General features: G+C 40.6%; 1 protein-coding gene across 1 annotated transcript in view; it reads right to left on the bottom strand.

The window, feature by feature from the left end:
* Positions 1-22,731, bottom strand: part of PARD3B (par-3 family cell polarity regulator beta) — a 374,909-nt gene that overhangs the window by 25,625 nt on the left and 326,553 nt on the right. Inside the window, exon 22 of the mRNA XM_021398013.1 lies at positions 3,771-3,850. Coding sequence (XP_021253688.1) covers positions 3,771-3,850 — 80 coding nt within the window. The remainder of the gene's footprint in view (positions 1-3,770; positions 3,851-22,731) is intronic.

Genomic DNA, 22,731 nt, shown 5'->3' on the forward strand with positions numbered 1-22,731 from the left:
CTTCCACACCCCTCTCATGCTTCTCTTTCAAAAGAGGAGGCTAAGGGGTATAAGAATCAAGCTATTCTCCTCCTAAGCAGGGGGGATTTAACATTGCTTAATAAAACCATTCAGCACTACTTAGCCTTAGCCCCAGGGCAATACGCAAGCACCGAGTGCAAAGAACTGTATCTCTCTTGCAAAGCCTTCCATTCTGTCTTTCTCATTTTGCTTCTTTTCTACAGATGGAACAGCACAATGCCGTGTGAGCTGAAGACCTGCCACTCTCCTGCCACAGCCATTTATCATCCAATTCAGATGTTAGCCTCTGTAGACATTTCCAAACAAAGTGTACAGACTGGCACTATTTTAGCTAGAAACTTAACTAGGTAACTCATCTGGCTGCTCACTAAACCTGTCACATACAAAGCCTTCCTCCAAAGGCTGCTGCCTCCTGTTTTCAGCTGTTAATTAAAAACGTAACCTTACACAGGAACAGATCCTATATTCAAAGACAAAAAGGGTGTCACTGAGCTCAGTGAGACTGGGACACTGGATCTGCTGTGGCATATACTGAGAAGGCAAGCACATGCAATACAGCAGAATTCCTCAAATACAGTAAATAGAGACTTACAGCATCTGAATTTGGCCCATAATATCTAGGCTTAAATTAACAGCTTCAGAGAAAGCCAGAGAAATACAAAAGGGCAAAGCAGCAATGCTGTTTAACACTGAGATTTTACAACCCAGTGCAAATATGTGCAGATGCTGCTGACAGTCTTCCCCTTCATGTGCCTTTGCGCTGAATGGGGTGGTGCCTCCAGGCACCGCATGTTCATAAAGCTATTTGGCAGATGATCCTTCCTGCTTGCTCGGTGGGGAGGAAAATGAAAGCTCTCTTCCTTGATTTGTCTGTGTCCATCCACACGCTGGCATGGCTTCTGCTGGCTTCAGGTAAGCAGAACAGTTTCACTGTGCAGGTCCCACTTCCTCCTGATGCGGCACAGATTCCCTCCTCACTCTCCTCCACGGATATCAGAAGCAGCCTCAGCACTTTCCTCTCCTTCCTTGTGTTGTGCCATGCCAGAGAGGTAGGCAAAGGTCAGAGCCTCCTGGACTCAATGCTGTATTGAAGTAAGGAACTGTTTCCCAGCATCTACAGCCCCCATCTGATCCTCTTTAAATATTTTTTATTAAACTGGACTTAATTGGCTTAATTCATAGAGAATTATATGCCACCTCCATACCAAATACAGCTCAGTGGTTTGACCAAGATGAGGGCAGGACAAGAGAAGGAGGACAGAAGAAAATCATGAACTACGAAAACACTGGGGAGATGAACAGTGTTCTTTGAGGAAATGCTACCTCAGTAGCCCCACCTATTTCTTTCCTTCTCCTTCACCCCCTCTTTCTCCCAGTACTGCCCATTACAGCAGTGTTCAAGATGCTCCACTGAGAATAGATTGGCAAATAGGTGGCTTTTACCTGGATTTCTCTATACTCCTGGGCATTCAGCCATGAAAAAAAAAGAAATCACTCATTTCCATTAGCGGCTGGCAATGAGACTGCATCCACTTCTTCTGGATGTAGACTTCATTGTAGTGATCCAGTCATTTGTGACTGTCAGGGCCTAATTACTGCAGTAACGTGAAACTGCAAAACTTACAAAATGTAATCATAAAACACAGCAGCCAATTGCTTGACTGCAGGCACATCCAAGGCCAGGCTATCCCAAAGCTTCGCTCCTGTCCAGATGGAAATGCTCTTGGACACATGAAAGTGACACGGCATACGTGTGACAGTGCGAGCCTGCAGGTTGGACACTACACATAACCCATCCAATGTACATTCCATCTCACTGCAGCATAATCTTCTTAGGCACTGAGAAGCAACATTCTTTTCACACTGATCTCCAAAAGCTTATTGAATGTCTGGATGACTTCCTAAATGGTGAGTCCCAGCCAGCTAAATGCTCAAACCTGTCAGAAGAGCTGGGAAGAGCTGAGAGAGGCATGTTTCCTTTGAATGGAAGTTTTGGGAACAACACTGAGATTCACAATCTGATTCAGAGAGACCTACTTTGAAAAAATGCAGGGTGCCCCAGTGAGCTATACACCGAGGGAACACAATGAGGGTGCAAAAGGACTGGAACAGATGGACTACACAGAATACTTTGCTGTTATATAAAGCAAGTATGTGTCTGCTTCTGCAGTACTGTGCACACTACTGGGCATTCTAGCTCAAAAGAAAAATCGGTGATACGAAAAGAGTTCGGGGTGATGGAAGTTACTTCACAGGGAAATTTCCGTTCTTAAAGATTGCAAACATAAAGCTGATTCATGGGAAGGAAAGTTGAATAAAAGGAGATATGATATGGGGATGTGAAAAATTGCTGTAGAGAGTTACACTGGGCATCAATTGCTATTTTATTCTTGTAATTCAAAAGGAAGTAACCAACAAGTTTAAAGTAGATTTAAAAAAAAAAAAAGGACTACATAATTAAACTACATAGAACTAACCTGCAAAAATCACTGCTACAACGTGATAGGAGACGCGAGTTTTGAAGGACTATGAAAGAATACGTCTCTCTAACCAGGATGGTAAGAACATACACAGCTATGAAAGTGCTAGAAAAGCCAGTAAGTGCACATGAGAAATTCCAAAACAAAGGCTGACAAATACTGTTTGAAGGCAGTAACTAGACTACTGACACATTTTTGGTTTAGAAATCATACATATTAAAAATGCCTAGAAACGCCTAATAATTTTTTTTGTGAAAAAGCGTCTATCTACGGGTTTCCAAAAGTAAGATATTCTTTTTATTTTCATGCCGAATTGAACACAGCATTACATATTTATCAACCAACTTTTGCTGTAACTCCTATGAATGCGAATAGACCAGTGGAGAAAAAAGAAGAAAAAGAGGCTACTTATTGATTTCCCAAATGTCAGCAGTACTTCACAACTAAGAATCTCTTCATGCTTATAAATATATATTTTTGCGTTGTTTTTATAAATTACCTTATTAGGAGGTCCAAGAATTGGACTGTGCAACCTCTTAAAGGATTTTTCCAGCCCTCTGATTCTACAGGGAGAATATTTTCTAGTTCTGCTTTCTTCCCACTTTCTCCTCTAGTGTTCTCTCACTCCTCTTTCTAGCTTGCTGTACCTTACACTGTGCTATTAGAAATCCCATAGAAATGGGACTGAAATCTGTGAAATGCTTCCTTTTTGTTATATCCCACTGGTTTCAGACTAGAATTACTCTTGACTGAGTTGGATAAAGATTAAAAATTGAAAAAGCCTTCAGAGGATTGGTTCTTATTTCCACAGGGTTCAGTTAGGCACAGAAATGCTCTACTGGAATAGGACTGCTACTCAGTGGGACTTTGCAGCAACATGGGACTTCAGTAGCTGTGGTTGCTGCAGTGGAGACTTTCCACAGCAGTACTCCATCATTACCAGATGGATTTCATCACTATAAACTCCGTTAGTTATGCTCTGCTATGACCTGTTGTAACTGCTGCAGAGCCAGCTTCTTCAATGTCACGTTGTCCACAAGTGGATCATGGCTCTTGCTGACATGTTCAGTGAGAGAAACTTTCTTCTTTAAAACTAAAAGTTCAAATTATCGGGACAGTTATAAAGATGGCAATAAATCAGCAGCAAAAGGTGACAAGATGCAATTGCAATATAATGTCTCACACAAGAGCCAGGCATTAGGATGATTTTCCTACCCACTGGAAGGAGGGTGAATCAGAGAGTGTGTGGTACAAGGCTTAGCACTGTACCTGGGTAAAGATGCATACTGCCTTTCCATCCCATCAAAATGGAGATTGTATGAGCTCCCGTCTGGACCTCTTCCAGGAACCTGTGGAGATGAGAGTAATTAGAGATGAAGATCAATTATGCACCCCAGCTACTAACAATGCATCTCAAAACGATAAGCAGAGAACATATGATGCTACAACATGCCAAAATCAACAGAAGAAAGGCAGGGGCTCAAAGAAGCTCCCAATCCCATACATAATCTTATCACTACTAACAAGAAAGGCTTCTGTATCAAAGAGCTGTTTAGAACAGGTACAATTTTCAAGACTTCTCCTTGTTTGCATGCTAGCTGGGATACCGTCTCCCCTTCCCTGACTGGCTTTCTTCCTAGAATTCAATAACATGAGGAGCTAATCTAAGTAAGCATACTGCTTCTGATTCCTGCAGTGTAACTCCTTGAATCAAAGCAGGCATCTTAGTATCAAGTTCTCTGTTTTCCTCTACTGTGTGTGCTTTTCTCAAGTATAAAACACGATATAAACAGGCATTGCTTTCAATCTTAACACAAATCCAGAAACTTCCCCTAATACCACTGCAAATCTAAGTATCCATCTGGGACTTACGTGCATTTATCACGCTCTGGTGCCGTTTCAGATGTGAAGCATTAGTGCACTCAGTTAAAATGCCAGCTCAGTGCTTGGTTTGTTTTGAAGATGGCAACTGGATTTGGCTGGAGAGCACAATTCTAGCAGGAAGGCTCCAACTGGAGTACAAAATGGTGAACTTCAATGCTTTTAGCACACAGGAGCTCTCCCAATTTCACTCACTCAATGCCTGCTGATGGCCCAAAGTGTTAAGAGCCTTGTTAAAATGGAGCTATTAGTCTTTTTCTCCATAAATGCAGGAGGCTCTGACTGCATTCAGTGTTTCCTACATTAGTATGTGTTCCTATTCCGGCGCTGCTAGAATCAGCAGTTTTATAAAGCAATATACTAAGAGGCCATTTAAAATCCCCTTCCCCTTTTATAGATTAATGGCAGAAAGGAAGATTTAATGCCTTTTCAAACATTTTTAACAATTCATTAAAAAGAAAAGAATAAATCACACAAAGCTTTCTGCAAATGCCTGATTATAGAAAAACAAACAAAAATTAACATGTGCTGCACGTTCCACAGGTTAGAGTACATTTTTGTTAGCCTTGTAATTTATGCACAATAAGTCATTTTCACTGAGGAGATTTAAAAGCTATAATGGGACAGGTAGTGCACTCAGGTGTAGTAGGTCTTATCTGCTTTCACACAGTAATTTTGTGTACAATCTCTCCACTATGTACCCGTTACGTAAGTCCAATGCAAATAAAGGCATCATCCCTTCCAGCTCCTAGCAAAGCACAGGAATTATGCTCGACAAATACCACCATGCACCTTACCACTCACTGAGCATCTAAGACACTCGTAAAGGAAAAGATTATTTAGCACAGCCCTCTTGCTATCTCCCCTTTATCCGAATCAAAACAGGAAGGAATCCTTGTGAAACTGCTGGCCACAAGAAATAACCACCTCTGATTTGAAATGATCCCTACGTTAGCGGTGCCTGACTTCATGTGAGTGAAAAATAACAGTAATTGCTCTACATTTCAAAAGGAGGGCAGCAGGCTAAATTGATCATTCATTCATTTTTTCCACCAGTAGAAGTGACATGTAGAGAGGATTTACATGGACAGATGCACACAGGCTGAGTCATGGCCACTTTGGCTGTTCTCACACTACCAATTTGATCAGGTTGATAATTTCCCTTAATTCACCAGGTACAGAAGTTAAAGAGGAACCTCCTAATTTCTGCTTTTTATCAAGAATGAGGAGAGAAAAATCCAAATGCATAATTTAGTTTGCTCGGCACAAAAGCCACATAGGATACAGCCTACCTGCGCGGCAGCAGCAAGGTTATTAATTATATGCAGCAGCCAGATGTTGATGAGTGGAATGATGTGCCAGGTAACTCACTGTGCACCCACAGCCCTGCACAAGCTTCACGGTGATTACTTTCACACCTACCATGAACAACAGCAGCCAACATGCAGAAACAGACTTAGAATTGTGCCAATGTTCAGCAGAGATCCCAAAACTTACACCACTCCTCAGAAAGTAAAAAATATTTACATTGCAATCCCTTTTTACAGCTTGAAAACACCCCTCTTCTGATGGGTTTCCTGCAGACCAGCCAGAAGGAGATCCCCCCACTAGCTTTGTTTGTATATATGATTTGGGAGCCAGTTACCATAGAAACCCCTGGTGCTGGATACAGGGCTTTTGGTTCCATCAAGCTGCTCAGTCTCCCCATCTTATATAAAGCCCCAGCGCTCCGGAAAGGCAAGCTCTGGCTCTCTGTCGCTAATTAAAGACTCAGCCATTTCTTCTCCTTTCCTTCCCCCATCTGTCCATGCAGCAGTAAAAATATAGCATTGCTCAGCTGAGAGCAAAACAGTGCCTAAAATAAAATACTACCCTGATGAGAGAGAAGTTGTGAAAATAGAAGCACCTTCCTCATCCAAGTTATTTATGCTTTAGATTGAGTCCAAGCAACAGCTCTCCTTGCTGTCTCCACAACTTATTAAGATAAAAATTGGCATTAAAGATACTAATTAGCAAGATCAAAATACTCCAGCTTGTTCACACTCCCACCAGACAGGAAGCACACAGCTGGCCTAGGACAGGGCCGTAGGTTTGAAGTGCATATTTAGTGATCGTAAGATGCTTAGGGAAGGAAACAACAATGCTAGGAGAAGGGTTAAAGCCTGGCAGTCCCACCCAGACCAAAGGGATACTGAGCACGCAGCGGCCAGCACGGCGCTGGAGCTGGCAGAAGGGGCATTGCTCAGCTCTTGCCATCAGCACCCAGCAGCACTGGGAGAGCATAGCAACGGCGTTTCACAAATGTACAGTAATGCACGACAGAAAGAATGATTGGAAACACACATCTGTATTTTTAAATTAACTACATCAACTTAAAAAAAAAAAAAAGCCATCATTCTGGAGAAATCATCTCTTAGTGTAGTGCGGCCTCAAATAACTAACAAGCAAAACATGAATATGCAAAAATAATGGGGGAGAGATAAACGCAGAAACAGCCATCATCCCATCAGCGCAATTAAAAGAGCAGCAGCATGCCTATATTGAGAAAAGGAGAAGCTATCTGTACTAAAAAACAACAACAAACAATTCACAAAACTGTCTGTCTGAATCCACAGGAAGCAGCAGGGGACTGGCAGGGAGAGAAGCAGGGGAGCAGGCCGGGGGCTCCTTCATCTCTGGGACAAATGCAGTCTACACTTGTTGCAAGACAGAAATCTCTAGCTTCTTAATTTCCCATTCCTACTCAAAAGAAAAAGCATCTGTAAAGAAAATGAGAAAACAGAACAAAAGTTGTACAGGTATCAGTGAAGCTGTTCCTCTGTCAAACACAGTAACTGCAGGATGCTTCAGAGGAGTCTTGTAACACACGGAAGTGATAAGTGGACACCAAGTATCACAAACCTGCTAATTCTCCCATGGAAAAGTTCCCAGAAAAAAGAAAAAAGTGAACATGCACACGTAGATCAAACCAGAGAAGAAATGTCTTAGGTCATTCAAATATTTGTGCGTACACTGGATGGCAAAAGTAGAGTACCCCTATAGGGAGGTATCTTGAAATAAGCTGAGGATTTGCCTACAGGAAAATGCTGGGGCTGCAGAAAAGAAACATAAGCAGAAAAAGATGCAATTCATTCTAAAGCTTGAGACTACCTTGGAAACTATGCAGAGAAGTATGAGAGGCCATGTTTTTGCCTGGGGGATGCTGCGTTTTGTTCCTTCTCATCTGCCTCATGTTGGTTTCCACCTGGAGTATCTATTCCAGGCTAAAAGCAGCAGTGGACAGGACAGCCTCCTGTGCACCTTCTGTGAGGAGCAAGGCATCCAGGGGTGGACAGCCTCTGTGGTATGAATGACAGTGAGCTTGTGCATGGTGGTTCTCCATAAAAAATGGCATGATACTACTGTTGTGTTTTATATGACTTATGAGCACTGCAAGACATGATCCAGCCCAGGAAGCCTACGGAGTGAGGCATGAGCTCCTCCATCACCCAAGCGCTTTGAAAATCCCACCCAGTTCTGCCTTTTGCCTGCAAGTCTGTGTATAAACATGGCACATCATGCTGCCGGATAGCTTAGCACATTTTTCAATAGCCTTGTGATCATCTGTTAAAGGACTTGATTCAGACGCTGGCTTGACCTCTGTTCTCAAAGCTCTTCTTTTGTGTGCGAGCGTTTCTAATCACATGGGTTGAGATTCAGCATGCCAAAAAGAGCTATGGTATAACGGAATGTGCCCTTTAACCCCCAGGTCTCCCCTCTGCTGAGACACAGTTGGTTTTTGTTTTCAATTAAGTGAAAACTGAAGAAAAACTCAGAGAGGTAGAAGCGGATTTGTTCCCCACCCCAGTCCCAATGTTTCGCACACAGGTGAAGAATCAAAATACACCCATTTTATTTTTTGCATTTCAACAATCTGCCTGGCTCTAGTGACTGCCAGTGGAATTTAAGAGGACAATTCGACTCACTAACATTTTCTTTAGCTGTTAAAACAGAGGTGGGTTATGCAAGGCAGTGAACCGCATATTCCATGCAAAATGGGTGAAGTTGATCCAAGGGGTCTTCTTAATTGCTTGCTGCTACGATATCCTAATTATCCCACCCTTCAAGACCTCCAGCATTTCCACAGAAAACATGTTTTCCTCCATCCAGAATTTTTATGTTTTGCATCAAAAGGTAAAAATTAAAAATTCTAGCAGTGTTCACAATTCAAAAGAATTTTCCCGATGTTTTCCTTACATACACAAAGAGGGATGTATTTTGCTTTCCTGGTTTTGCAATGAAAGTTGAAACAGTGATTTTACGTTATTATAACACTCATCATTTCTCCCTCTAATTTGGTTGGTTTTTAATAAAGCTCCATTGATTCCACTGAAAGAAATCCCTCCTGGCAAAAGCAGAACACACACGCTGATTGCTAAATATGCAGCAATTATCATATTCAGCAGCACACTTTAATATCTTATTTATAGATGTATCTATCTATAATTTGCTTTAATTAAGTTGCATTGATTTTAATGACAGAAGCAGTCCTCAAAGTAGAGTCTAATGCTATATGAGCCCATCAGTACTGCTTTACTATTGTTTGGATGTAAGACGGCATCTTTCACACTTCTTTTCGATACTCTTAGTAGCGCTTTTCCGCACTAAGAGGCTGCAATGGAAAACCAAGACAATGTTCCACAGGAACCCTCAAAAGCACCTCCAGTGGAGAGAGTGCACTTTCAGCTTCCTGGTACATAGTGCATTTCCACACAGGATGGTTTTGAAGGCTAAGAAAGAAAGCAGTACCCTCCCAGAGCTGCAGAAACCTTGCATTTCTGTTCCTTCTCCATTTTGCAGACATCCTGGGAGCATGGTTGCTAGAGCTCCTCAAATCATGGCCTTGAAGGTTTGTTTTGGGTAGTCTAGCAACTAACTTTATTTTTTTTTTTTTGTCAACAGAAAATAGAGGGAAGGTGAACAAACAAATGTCTGAGGGTGCCAGTTCATAGCCCAAGTATGATTTTACAGACTTTCAAAGTTCTGTTTTCTGGGCTCAGTCACAGGTCACGTTGAGCCTTCTTTCTCTTGAACACATGCACACACTCACTTCTTAGAATTTGATACAATGCTCTGCTGTTGAAATTGTTCCAGATGCTATTAGAACTGTGGCTGTCAAAATGGACCTTCAAGAGTTAGAGGAAGGGATAGCTGCAGTCCAAGCAGAGTTTCACAGCCTTGGTTTGTGCTGGGTGCCACCACACACCTTGGCCCTGATTCAGGAGAGCACACTAAATGCTGATGACGGTGACTTGTTTTAATTTCAATAGCATTTGATTCTTCTTGGAGGAATTCCCAAAGCAGACATATACCTGCATCTCCCAGTAGCTGTATCTCCTTTTTGGATGAAAATACACAGGGAAAAACATCAGTAACTCTGTATCCTGTACATGCCTTCACACACTTGAACACAGCATTCTAGTGATGATGATCTAGGCATCTATGTCTCTGAGGTAACCCCAGAAGATATTTCTGGTTCACATCAATTGAGGATCTATCTCAGAGACTATTGAGTAGCACTGTAACATTACTTATGCTGATTTTAGTGTATCACTCACTCTTAGTACTTTCTTCTTTCCTAACATGAAAAATAAGTGCTGGCTTTTTAAATCACCACCTTTTGGAATATATCAGCACTAATTTTATAAGAATTGTTCATGTTAAAATGCAAGGGCATGATCTCCAAGGAAAAGCACCAACGTAGTTATGCAAGTACATTTTCAGTTTCTGGTCATCATTTTTCATTCACTGATTATTGCTTAAGTGTTGATTAATAGTTATATTCATGCTGCTAGAATGCATTTCCCCTGGGTGAGAAAAACAACCTTGTCTAAAAGAAAAAAGAGATAGTAATCAAACCATCCTTCCTCTTCCCCATAAGAAGTACAGAAGCATGCTGCAGAGTTACTGATGATCTTAGCTTTGCCAGTGAGTAGTTCTGAACATTTTCACTTAGAAAATCAGTTGCATGAGGCCTGAACAGCACTTGGTCAGTTGTACTGTTCGGCAATTAAATGTTCCCCTCCTCCCTCTCTATATTCCACACACACACACACTAGTGCACGTATTTGCAGTCATCTCTTCTCCCAAGTGCAATGAGCGCCAGAAACACCGATGACAGCAGTGCTCCACACTGGAATTAAGCAAGGCTGATTATGTCAGGATTTACTTCTCCCTACTAATGCCCTACCTTGCTCAAGGAGGTGAAACTAATGGTTTAGAGAGAAAGGAAAATTCTTTATAAAGGCAATAGACTGAGGAAAACACAAACACAGATGGAACTTTAAAAGGGAAGCAGGCTGTTCCCATAACTGTTTAAAAACATGGCAATTGCCTTAGCTCTGTAGAAAACAAGCTCTCAGTGTTTGCCGTATCTCACAACACAAACTAGAGAGAAAATAGCAAAGATGGAGGCAAAGCCAAAACTGCACAGCCCCACAAAGACAATACTCTGCTTTCTGAGCCCTAGCTCTGTGATCCCTGATCCCCGGTGCAGGATAACTATGATTTCCTCTGACCATGCAAAATGAGATCATTTCCTGGCCTGTGTCCTTCTCTGTGGGTGGCTTCTTCTTCCATTAGTTGGATAATATGTTTTGGTTAATTCCACTTCTTAATTGTCTTTAATGAGCACCAGATTTGCAACACCCTCACTTGCAAACCTCTTCTCAGAGTGCAGAGGCAAACAGAGGCCCTTGAGCTGAGCACAAAACTTGAAAGCAGCAAAACAAAAAAACCTCAGCACGCACCGGCATTGATTCTTTCCAACTACAAGGGGGTATTTCAATTGCTCTTCCACTGAACCAGGCCAATGTAATTAATTTCTTCCTGGCTGCTAGAGAGAATAATTTAACTTTTCACTGAGATGCATTAGTGATGCAATACACACCATACGCAATACATACACGTGAATACATTTTTTGAAGCGCATCTCTCGTAGTTGTTTTATGATACTAGGCACCATTCCTCCCCCTGCCTTGAACGAAACCAGTCCTTTGCCTTAGCTTCTGTTTGAAACTCAGCTGCTTCATGTTCCTCCCAGTCTTGCATTCTTTGCTTCTCTTCTCACTGTAATTAGTTTACAAGACTACTTATCCAGATGATTACTGCTTTTAAATGACAGTCGTCTTTTCTTTTACTCCAGTTCATTGTTGTGTATCATTTTGTCTTGCTATCTGAATACCCAGTTCTCTAAAGCATTTTCTCATTATGTTATCTCCTGATATAAGACATTTTGAAATACTTCATGAGAGACTGTACAAAGTAAATTGAATTGAATTTTCTCTCAAAGTCAGGGGCTTTCAGCATCTTTCTCTAGCTAAGTCAGCAGAGTTCTTGGCATTGGTGCCAGGGTGTAATGGCCATTCTACGCTGCACAGATACAAGCTTGTGTTCTTTTTAGGGAAAATGAAATGACAGTGTCAGAACCTGGAAAGCAAACAGGGGACAGATCAATACTTCCACTTACGCTGAGGATGGCAAATGAAAACGTTTTGGGTATTTTTGAGGTTTTAAGCATGCATGTTAAGATAATGCCATTTTGCCCTACCTACCTACATCTGGTGTTGGTGCTGAATGCACTTGCAGGGGGTACGTGCATGTGTATGTCGGCACAAAAAGAGGGAGGGAAGGGGGAAATAGCAGGGCATGAAACTAAATTGCAGAGCAAGTAGTGGAAATAGACAGTGAAAAGCTTCCTGCAGGCAGGCAGCTTCACAGGGGAGAGAGAGCCTTTCATTGTCTATAAAATCATGCCTTGCTGGAGGTCCTCAAGAGTAGAAGGGGTAGCGCCTAAAGGCAGTAAATCTCTCGCTGTTGTATTATTACATTCTAAACACTTAGCTACTGTACAAACCAGCACACTGCTTCAAGAGAAGAAAAGAAGGAAGAAAGGGGGAAAATGAACAAAGGGAAGAAGCGGAAGATGGCAATAAAATTGGGAAATAACCCCCTGCCACACCTTTCCCCAAGAATAGTTCACATCAAAGAGAAAGAGCAGAGTGAATGGTCATGGAGTTAAAAGTTAGCCTCAACTCCTTCTATTGTGACTTGACATCACTCTGGAACAGTATTGCTAGAATGTGAATGGTTAGCTTGTAGCACAGGCTATTAAATCCACCATAATCCTGTTAAACACAGATGCCACTACAGAGAGGCGCTCTCTCAGTGGCATTATGACAAAAGCTCTCCACACTGCGAATTCAATATGGTTAACAAAAAAAGTCCCAAACTTGGATTAATACTGAGCAAACAACATCAGCATAAGCAGGCTTAGAGAGAGGAATTGCTTTCCATATGCTACGGCATCAGGTTCCTCCGGATCTTCAGATACCAGTCTGTAAATGTTACAGACATCGTTTCTCCTGCTTGCAACTGCTGTTGGGTGGCGACCTTCTTTGCTTGCTGATACCAATTTAGCAGTTGGTACAGTTTCTCTGTGATTTGGTACTGTCTGTTGTTTGCTGGTACCAGATGGATACCAGATGGGTAACTGTGGGCAATGGTTCCTCTGTGTTCCAGTCCCAAAATCACTGCCTATAGGGTCAGTCTCGTCAGTTGACTCCTAAATGGCACTTCAAAGCAGCATTCTGAAAAACCTCAACATCTGTTCCTTACTCTGAATGACCTTAAAAAAATGTTGTAGACATACTTTCCTTTAGCCAGTAGTTACTATGCATCTGCAGGAAAAATACAACCTTGCAGATGCTCACAGCCATCAAACTGACTCCTCGCTAATGGCAGCTCCAGAAGCCACCACCTCAGCTCTGAAAGTCAGTGCTGAATGTGAAGTATAATCAATACATTCTTTTCTGTGGTAGCCCCACAATGTAGGAGTTGAGATATTTCAAGGCATTTTTCAAACACTACTTTCAGCAGTGAAGTGGAAGAACAAGAAAGCAGAAAACTGAAAGTGCCTTTGAAAGGCAGCTGAGATACCTGAGGGCCAAACGTAAAGTAGGAAGCAAAGCGAGGAGTGAGAAAGTGATGGAAGAGATCTGGTTTAAGTATTAATCTGTGACTGGTCTTTCAAAATGTTGACTTAGTCGTCAAAGTTTAGAGAGGAGCTGAAAGGCCAGTAAATGGTTGTGAATACTGCTTACTGACATTCTCTCCTATGTTATTTCATATGACTGCTTCTGACAAAGGGAAGAAAGTTTATTTAGGACAGTACGGGAGCATTTTGGTAAATTCTCTATATGTACTACAGCAGAACACTCTCCACAGAAAAATACAGCTGACATCAAAGCATTTTCCCCACCCCCTGTCTTGTTTCATGGAGAAGTTATGATAAACAGGTTATGTGTTCCCCTAAGGTTACCATGGAAACTCATTCTTTTCAGGCCATCATTTGCAAAGGTAAAATTTGCATTAAAATGTGATGGAATTTGATTTTGTGCATGTGTGTGTGAAACTCAAGTGGGGTCATGCTACTACGCAGTATAGCTATTATTTCTAACTCAGGAGCATACGTTGAAGGGAGAGATCTATTAATCCGTGTAAACACCTCAGTGACCAAATTACAGTTTAATTGCTAACTTGACAGTTATCTTCCTAGCAAATTAAGAGAAATACTTTGAAAATTAGCTTCATATGCAAATGTTAATGTTAATGCTGATCCACTGGTGGGTACCACCAGATAGCATTTTGTTAAATTCCCTCACAATCATTCCACAGGAAAGATTGAATTTAGATTGCCAGAATGACTTTGTTTTGATGGTGGCAGACCAGGCATAGAAGGTAGAGGCATGTATTTCAAATTACACATTTTTATCTTATCTTGAAGGAGTTATCATCAAATTATAAATATAATGTGATATAGACATGCTTAATGCAACACAAGTAACTTCAACTCACTTTGCTTGCCTTGTTTTGAGTTATATCTTGCACCTCCTAAGTCATAATTTCAGTTTAGGTGTCTGCTGCTATGACTTTTCTTGAAATACTTGATGGTATAAAGCACACATCCACTCCTGGTTTCCCAGCATCTATGTTCCTTGAGAGCCACTGCCGTTACTTGTCATGCACAGAACTGGTCTTCCTAACACAGCAGTGCATTATTTACACTGGTAATTTTGGCAATCATTATTTCCAGCCTATCGAGAAAACAGATGAAAAGACTATACTGAGAAAAATCTTAGGATTAGTCACTAGACAGTGCTTTAGAAGACATACCACTATTTGTCTTTCTTCCCAGTTGTATGCTTTCACAACACATGTTCTATTTAATATACTACTTAATGAAATCTATGATATTCTGGGGCACCGGACTATTCACTTATCTGTCTTGAATAGCAGGACCCCCTTGGAGCCAGGGCATATATTCCTCCTCTGAAGGCAGACAACCCAGTAGCATTTGGATTACAGAAGACTAAACACCTTAAATTATACAGGACTTATGACATACAGTTCAGCCAGAATGGCTCTACTTAATATTGGGCAACATGGCACTTAACTCAGAGCAGGTTGTCAGGAAAGTTGTAAAACCAGACAGCACTGCTTTCTTATAGCTAATTAATACTGCTGAACAGCACGTGTCTTAAAGTCAAAATCAGCCCTTCAGATTAAGTAGCACAGTGTAGGTATTACATCAGACACAGTTTTGTACTGGCAAATTCCTACTAACAGATTCAATTTACAAATAAAACCAAGAACATTAGAAGAGGTTTTTTAAAAAGCAAACAATAAAATAAATCAATTTTTATCTTTTGCAGAACTTCACAAAACTCGGCACATTCAATAGAAAAACTGTGTTTCAGTTAGATCCCATATTGAGAAAGAATAAAAGGGGCTAGCACTCCTTTTTACAAGCATCTTTGATAATAAGAGATGAGGCTAGAAGTTTAAAATAATTGATCCTGAGCAGAAAAGCCAAACTCATGTACAGCATCAGTCTTACAGGGTAAATGGCATTCTCCTTCCCATATTTTGTGCTTTATTTTAATGCAATCTTGATATTAGATTAGCATCTGCACTACAGACCTTAGACTGGGAACTAATAAAGTTATCCACCCAATCTCTCAACGTCTGAGTCAGTGACTTTCTTTTTCATTTTAAATAATTATAACAATGTCGCCTGTTTGTTGAGAAAAAATAGAGCCTTTATATATTCATAGATAATTGCTTATATCCAGCAACCAGTGATACATTCTAATTGCTTTTCACACCTTGGCTGTGAAGAAATCTTGAACTTTTTAGTGTTTAACTGAAAGACAACAATGTAGCCAGAACACTGACACCCTGGATGCTGAAACTGTGCCTATGATGTAATTTAATAAGCAGTTCTTCTAATGCATTTTGCAGTGAGGAACTTGAACAAAACTCAAGAAGACTCAAGACCTACTGCTCAGACCTTATGCTGCAATAATGAGAAGTGCTACACATATACAATGTAAGATCTCAATCCAGAAGTCAAAAGTAATCGAAAGTCCACTGGCTTCTGTCACATACTTATCTATAAAAAACAAAAGATCTGTACCCTGTTACAGCCTCAATGACTTAGTTGTATTGCTTGACCCAGCTTTGTTCAAGCTCAACCCTGTTCTGCACACTCTGGGTAACTGCTGCAGTTTCCCTCTCTGAGGTCATTCTACTTTCCAGTATGGTAAATGGTCAAATTTTGCAGTACTTTGTCAAAATCATTATGTTTCAGTGAAACATTAACACTAGCAGGCAGAACTGGACAACGACTAGAATCTCTCGGCCACAGGTTGCTGTCTCAGACAACAGTAGCTAGGCAACTCTTTGGATCATCAATATTTTTGAGGGAAGAGATTTCTTTTTAATCAGCAGCATACTGAACAAGGACATAACCCAGGGAGATTAAACTCTGAGATCTCAAAAAGAAGTCAATCGTGTCAGTATCTATTTGAAAAACGCACCGAATCCCTTGTAGGAAAGGCAGAGCCTTCAGCCTGTGCCTAAGAAAAAGGGTCAAGTATGAGGCCTGGTTTCAGGCCCAATCTAATAAATACCATAAGTACATGCTTAGCTTCAGCCATGAGTTTCAATGGCATTACAGACTTGTCTTGTGATTAAAAAAAATGAGTGCTGTTGTAACTGGGGCCTCCTCCAGAAATTGAAGCAGGCCTCACTAATAGCCTGAGAAAGAGGAGGTCAATTTTGAAAGGAAACCTACTTTTTTTCACCCTTGTAGTCAGATCCATGAGCAGCTGTATTTGATTCTATAGTATGTGGGGCACTGACTTGCTAGAGGTCGAGACCAAGCTGTCATGCAGAAGTACTTATCACTAAAGGCAAGGGAAGGTTCAAAGTGCAAAGTATGAGCTCTAGCAACTCCTCAGTGTTAAAATCTCAATCCACTTCTGTTTTTGCCATGTGATGCTGACCTGAGATTTGACAGTGTACACGCACATTCAAGGGAATTGGCCACATAGTCACGTGCCTATATGGGGATGAACAAGTAGCTAGACAACTGTTAAAGACTATGCTGGCAGAAGCTTGCCAAAAAATGAGGCAAATCACAAAGACCCAGCGATTGTGCTGCTGAAACCTGCAATGCTGCCCTTGCACAGGCTCACAGGCCTGTTTGCAGCCTAGCTCTGAACACACTATCGTTGTGCCCATCCAGCTGTGCCCTAAAGGATAAAAGTCGCAGTCCTGTCTGTGTGCACAAGTGCAGCTCACACATGCTATATGGCATGGATTACTTGTTCTCCTCATCAATATAATTACCAATTAGAGGTTTGTTTCCTGCCTTCCCAAACATATTGGCAAATTAGGGAAAACATATAAAACAGAAAACCTGTGGGGCTCTTCATAATGTATCAGCACGACCTGTGTCAGCTATTGTGGTCTCTGTGATACCAATCAAGTTCTCAGTTTGGGCAATGCCAGAAGAATCTCTCCTAGGTGCGAGGGATATGACCACCAGAGCATGCGTTAATGTGCAGCTTTCTGCTGCAGCCAGCCCGGCAGGATGGCCATGTCCAGGCAGCCCGGCAGGGCCACCTGCTTTTCTCCTGCTTTCTCCTGCTATCTCTATGAAGTAAGAGAAAAACTTCCAAGTTTGTCCTCAGAATCACCCCCTTGTGATTAAATAAAACAAAAAGCAGCCATGTGATTAGGTACCTTGTGGAAAAGATGACATGATGTGTTTCTGGAATTCACAGAATATTCTAGGTTATAAACTGTGAGATAAGACGACATATGGCACCAGAACTGTTCCCCCCTGGTAAACAAGAGTGTGTACATAGTGCTAGCATGAAGACAAGAGCATTTCAGACTCCCCTCTGGTTCAGTTTCACTATGCCAAATTCAACCCTTGTGTAAGTAGGAATGACTCCAAACAAGTATAAGAATCACTAATTACTACTAGTATTAATGGAGCTGAATTTGGCTCTCCTTGCATGTGCCATTTGGAATAGTTTATTTTTCACATGAGATTTGGCAGGGATTTCTTTAAAATAATTTCCCCCAAAACCTACCCTCAAATCCAGCCTGCAAATTTCAAAATCTCTCTGTTTGCTTAGAACAGCTTTTTAGAATACAACCCAATCTGAAGCTTTCATCATACAGAGATAGAGACCATAAAAAGTTTTTGATTGGTGAGCTAATCATGCATCCTCACAAAACGCTTCAGATCATGTCAATTAATATGTTTTAAAAACATATACTCAAATACTTCTGATCCAGAGTTTTCAAAGCAATTATGCCTTAAGTCATTGTCTTTTTCTTTTTTTTAATTCAATGTTTTTTACTGACTAATAGTCTGTGGGCTCAAAGTCTTGAATTCACAGCAGTTTCTGCTATAAGGTTTCACAAAGTACATAAAATTATCACTTCTCCCATTGCACTAGAAGACAGGAATGTTGTTATTCTGGAAATTGGAATTTTGGTTTCTAACCATGGTCTGATACAAATGTTAGTGTGATTTGGGAACCCAACCTACTTGACATGCAGCATCCTGAACCCAGAATTAACTGGTCACAAAAAGTGCCAACAAATCCTTATTCTTCCCGAAGTAAGCATAGAAACCTTTGACACATTATGGAAAAATAATTCAGTCTTAAACATTCCTTTCTTTTTTTTTTTTTCTGTTTGATTCTTAGGCTTGGCTTTCTGCCAGGCACACAATAAAGTACTTGGCCTTTAGCACAGACAGGCGTGATTCTTCTTCCGTACTCTCAACTGGGAGCTGACAAAACTCAGTACATTACAGATTTACTTCAATCAAAATGTCCACAGCAAGTATCCAGAGGCAGATTTTCTTACATCTTTAGGCTACTTTTCAACGTACAAACCTGATTTGCAAATAAAAAAGCAGCTCTTAGAACCACTAAATATGAAGTTTAGAACAACAAAGCTGATGTGGTCACTAACAGGTGAAGAACGATTTGCAATGTGGCCTGTGTTACTTTGTCATGGTTTTGTGATTTTCGGTTATTGGTATTCCACATCATAACATCATGTAGTGGATGTACCTGGTTCTCAGAAGAGAAGGACTACTACATTCCCCACGGTACTTTGCTCCTCTGTTACCATTTCCAGCCAGAGGGAAAAGATAAAAGCTTGCAGATCACAAGACCTTGTCCCTTTTTCCCCCCGTCTCTTGTCCTGGCAGCACCTCGCTCTCCAGCCATCTTATCGTCGGTAGTAGAGTAAGGCCTACCTTGATTCTGGGACATTCTCTCTCTCTGTACTGGATTTATCAGCTTAAATTGTAATTATATTGTATTATAGTGCGTTGTTTTGCATTCTGATATCTTATTTAGTAAATTAGTTTGTTTCTCCTCAGATTGTTGCCCCTGTTCTTTGCTCTCAGGGCCATCTCCTTACCCTTTTTCCCTTTTCCCGGGGCGGGGGCCTGTGGGTCCCCTGTCCCCTTTGTCACGGAACCGGGCCAAATGCCCGAAAACGGTTGACATACTTGTACTCCTCAAAGGTACACAATAAAGATAGAATTTCAAGAATTTACTGCCACCCTGAAGGAAAGAACTGATGTTAAATAACTGGATTTGTACAAAGTCTGTAAGACAATCCAAGTAAATCCTCAAATACATGACTAATTCCTCATTATTTAAATGTTCTTAAATAGAAGAGTACATGCATACTTTGTAGCTTATCTTGACATCTCCTTCTCTATTTCTCATGATCTGTTGCTACTCCACGACTCTAAATCCCTGAAAAAAGAGTGTTTCATAAAAAGGCTCTCCAACTCCTAGGGAGACTGCCGACATTTTTTGCAGCTTATTGTGGTTCTCTCAGCGTCTCACTGATACTACAGTATCTGGTAATACATACACAGATGTATTACACCTTTTTCTGTAGTCCCAATGGATTTAGGATTAGGTTTGTATACAATATTTTCATGGGTGCTTTCTCTATTTGATGTTCTACTAAGACATCAACATGTACGTAGAAGTCTGAACTCTGTCTTGAGGTGATTGCTTCCTAACAGACATCCTAAGTGTCAGAAATTTTTAGGGTAATCTCACAGCATACTGACAACAACAGGCATCCTTTTTTTCCTGAACAGCATTTACACTTACCCTCTCCCTATTCTTTGGTTAACTAGATCTAGCTGGGATTTACTTTAAGCCTTGTGATCCACCCTGTAAAACCATGCCCATCATTTTCCTAGTTGTAACTCTGAGAAGCGAGGCAGGGGCAGGGGGGAGCAGGTGCAGAGGAGTCCAAAGAACACAAAACTGAACAACAAACAAAGCACAAAGGAAGTGGAAATGAATTTTGAAGGATCTGGCTCTATAGCACAGACAGCGCTGTATACAAGTGTCTGTTTATGGAGACACGCTAAACTGAATTATTCAGTTACCTACAAAAAGAAAAAGAACAGACTGTGGGGAAGGGAGAGCAGAATGAAGGCACAAGAGAGCAAAGAATTCATCCAGCAACAGATGAGAGGAACAGAAGAGGACTGGAAAATGGATACATGGGGGGAGAATGGATGATGAGAGAATAGCAGGCCTATTTAAAATGAATTTTTGACCTTATTTTTAAACATTTATGGATCCCAATTGCCTGTCATGAGATCATTTTGCCTTACAATGCTGGCTTTTTAGTCAGCTTTGCAGTTTAACTTGATTTATCCCACTTAAAAAAAAAAAAAGTAGATTGTTAGAAATACCCCTTCTATTAGAAATTCTGTCCCATTACAGAGTCAACTAAAGGCCACTTGTCAATGTCAGCTTTATCAGATAGAAATTTGCCTCATGAGTTCTCAGATACTTTTTTGGAGGACAAGACCCAGCATCCATTTCTGAGGCTGCTGATTTGTGACAGGATAGCGTCTTCTGAAATTATCCTCTGTTATTTCCCAACTTATCTGCATGTTTCGTGAGATGGTGAGCAGTGATTACAGCAGCTGCTGTACATTAGAAAGACATCATATAGAAAAGCTGGCTTAGGTAATACAATTGACTGACAAAAGTAAAGAAAGAACTAATCAAGTATTAAAAATATATGCAGAGACCCAGAATCTCCTTTCCAGCTGCAGCTTCCCTGGTGACATTACCTCCTGTGTGAAGCAAGAAAACCTGTACCAGAAGGTTTTCCTCCTCCCCAGCTGTCTACCAGTTCTGTAAAGAAAGCTCTGACGTTCTGAAGATTAGAGTAAGTTTTTATTTACAATTATGCAATTAATCATCAGCACGTTTATTCATTGATTGAGTAAAGATGGAAAAAAACGGCTGGTGTTCTGTCTGTACTGCACTGTGCTACTGAGGGTCAGCAGCCCGAGGCGGGTGACATGACATTGCTTATAAAATATCTTGAGGGCTCTCCTGGCAAGATGCTTTGAGACATTTGCTTTCCTTTGAATATTTTGATTCTAATTTTGATCCTTTGCTTTTGTTTGAATGGATTGATGTAACATATATTTTAAGGGCAAAATCACATGTCAGAGTAGAATTAAAGACATTTCAGCCAGGAGTCAAAAGAGAGCAAGCTATGGCTGCAGTATTTTACAGACTAAAAGACTGCCTATGAAAGCGTGGCTGGGTGGATCAATGGATGATATTGTTGCAATGATGAGACCAGAAGTCTTTGAAATTTGTAAACCACTTCAACTAGAGAAACTGTTGCAGCAACAAACTTCAGTATTAAAGCCCTCAAGGTAAACTGATTTTTAAGCGGACTGCAATTCCTCACAATAAAAATGTTTAAAAATATTTTGTATTTGAAGGACTAAAATAAACAATCCTGATGCCGTTATTATTAATCAGTTCAAGATTGAGATACTCAAAGCTCCCTTTCAGCTGCTCTGATTAAGGACAACTTGCCGCATAGTAAAAGTAAAGCTTTGGAAATCAGTAATCTTGGTATTATACCTAATAGGAAAGGCTTAAAAAGGATTACCTGGATGAAACCTTTGTGAATCTTAGGAAACTGCTCTGGGCCATAAATATCAGCCTTCTCTGAGGATTAATAAAGCATTATCAGTTTCAGATAGAAGCAAAAAACCTCAGTCTGCTGAAGAGGTACCACTAGGCCGTACTGGGGCCTCTGTGTCAGGACACTTTACACGCCACACAATTTCAACAGAAAGAAGCATTTGATGAATGTTCTTAGTTCAGTTTACAAAAGCTATTCAGAAGAAGAATGGCAAATTCAGGTCATAAAATTTAAGGCAGTAGATTGAAGTTAACTTCTCTAAGGGAAGAATTATTTTGCTGGACGCGAAGTTTTCAGTAACTGATTCTGAATAATATATACAACTTTTTTTTGGAGGAGAGGTTAATGAACAAATAAAGATGATGATTTATGTAAAAACAACCCCTTTGAACTTTATCTTTGTGATTGCAATGAAGTCTATAGTCTCACATAGGAATTTTTTGGTCTATAACGCCAATCACTGAAAGATTTCACTTCAGCATTTGCACCAGTAGTTTGGAGTACATTAAAAACAGTATTAGCTCCAAGCCCAGGTGTACTTAGATTCCAAAGATTTTTAATATAACATGCCTCTTTTTTAACTAAAATTTCAAATTTAGCATACATTGCATCATATCATTTTTGAATGCCGGTTGATTATAATTACTTGTAAAAAGAGTCCAACTCTGAAATCTGCTCAGGTGGAGCTCATGAGTGCCATAATTGTAATCCCATAAACTACAGCTGTTGCATTTATTTAATACTTAAAAAAAAATCCAGCACTCTTGACTTTATTTCTGGTTCTACCACAGGTTACTCTTCAGCAGTGAGTAGACAATATGTCTTTGTGTAGGGAGAGTCCAAGGTGTATAATCTGAATACAGTATATCTGTAACATTTGACCACCATAACAACATAGTGGTAAAACATTTTAAGATCTTTTGATGGAGTAGGTGCAAAT

The sequence above is a fragment of the Numida meleagris genome, chromosome 5, assembly GCF_002078875.1.
Source record: "Numida meleagris isolate 19003 breed g44 Domestic line chromosome 5, NumMel1.0, whole genome shotgun sequence".
In the NCBI taxonomy this organism is placed as follows: domain Eukaryota; kingdom Metazoa; phylum Chordata; class Aves; order Galliformes; family Numididae; genus Numida; species Numida meleagris.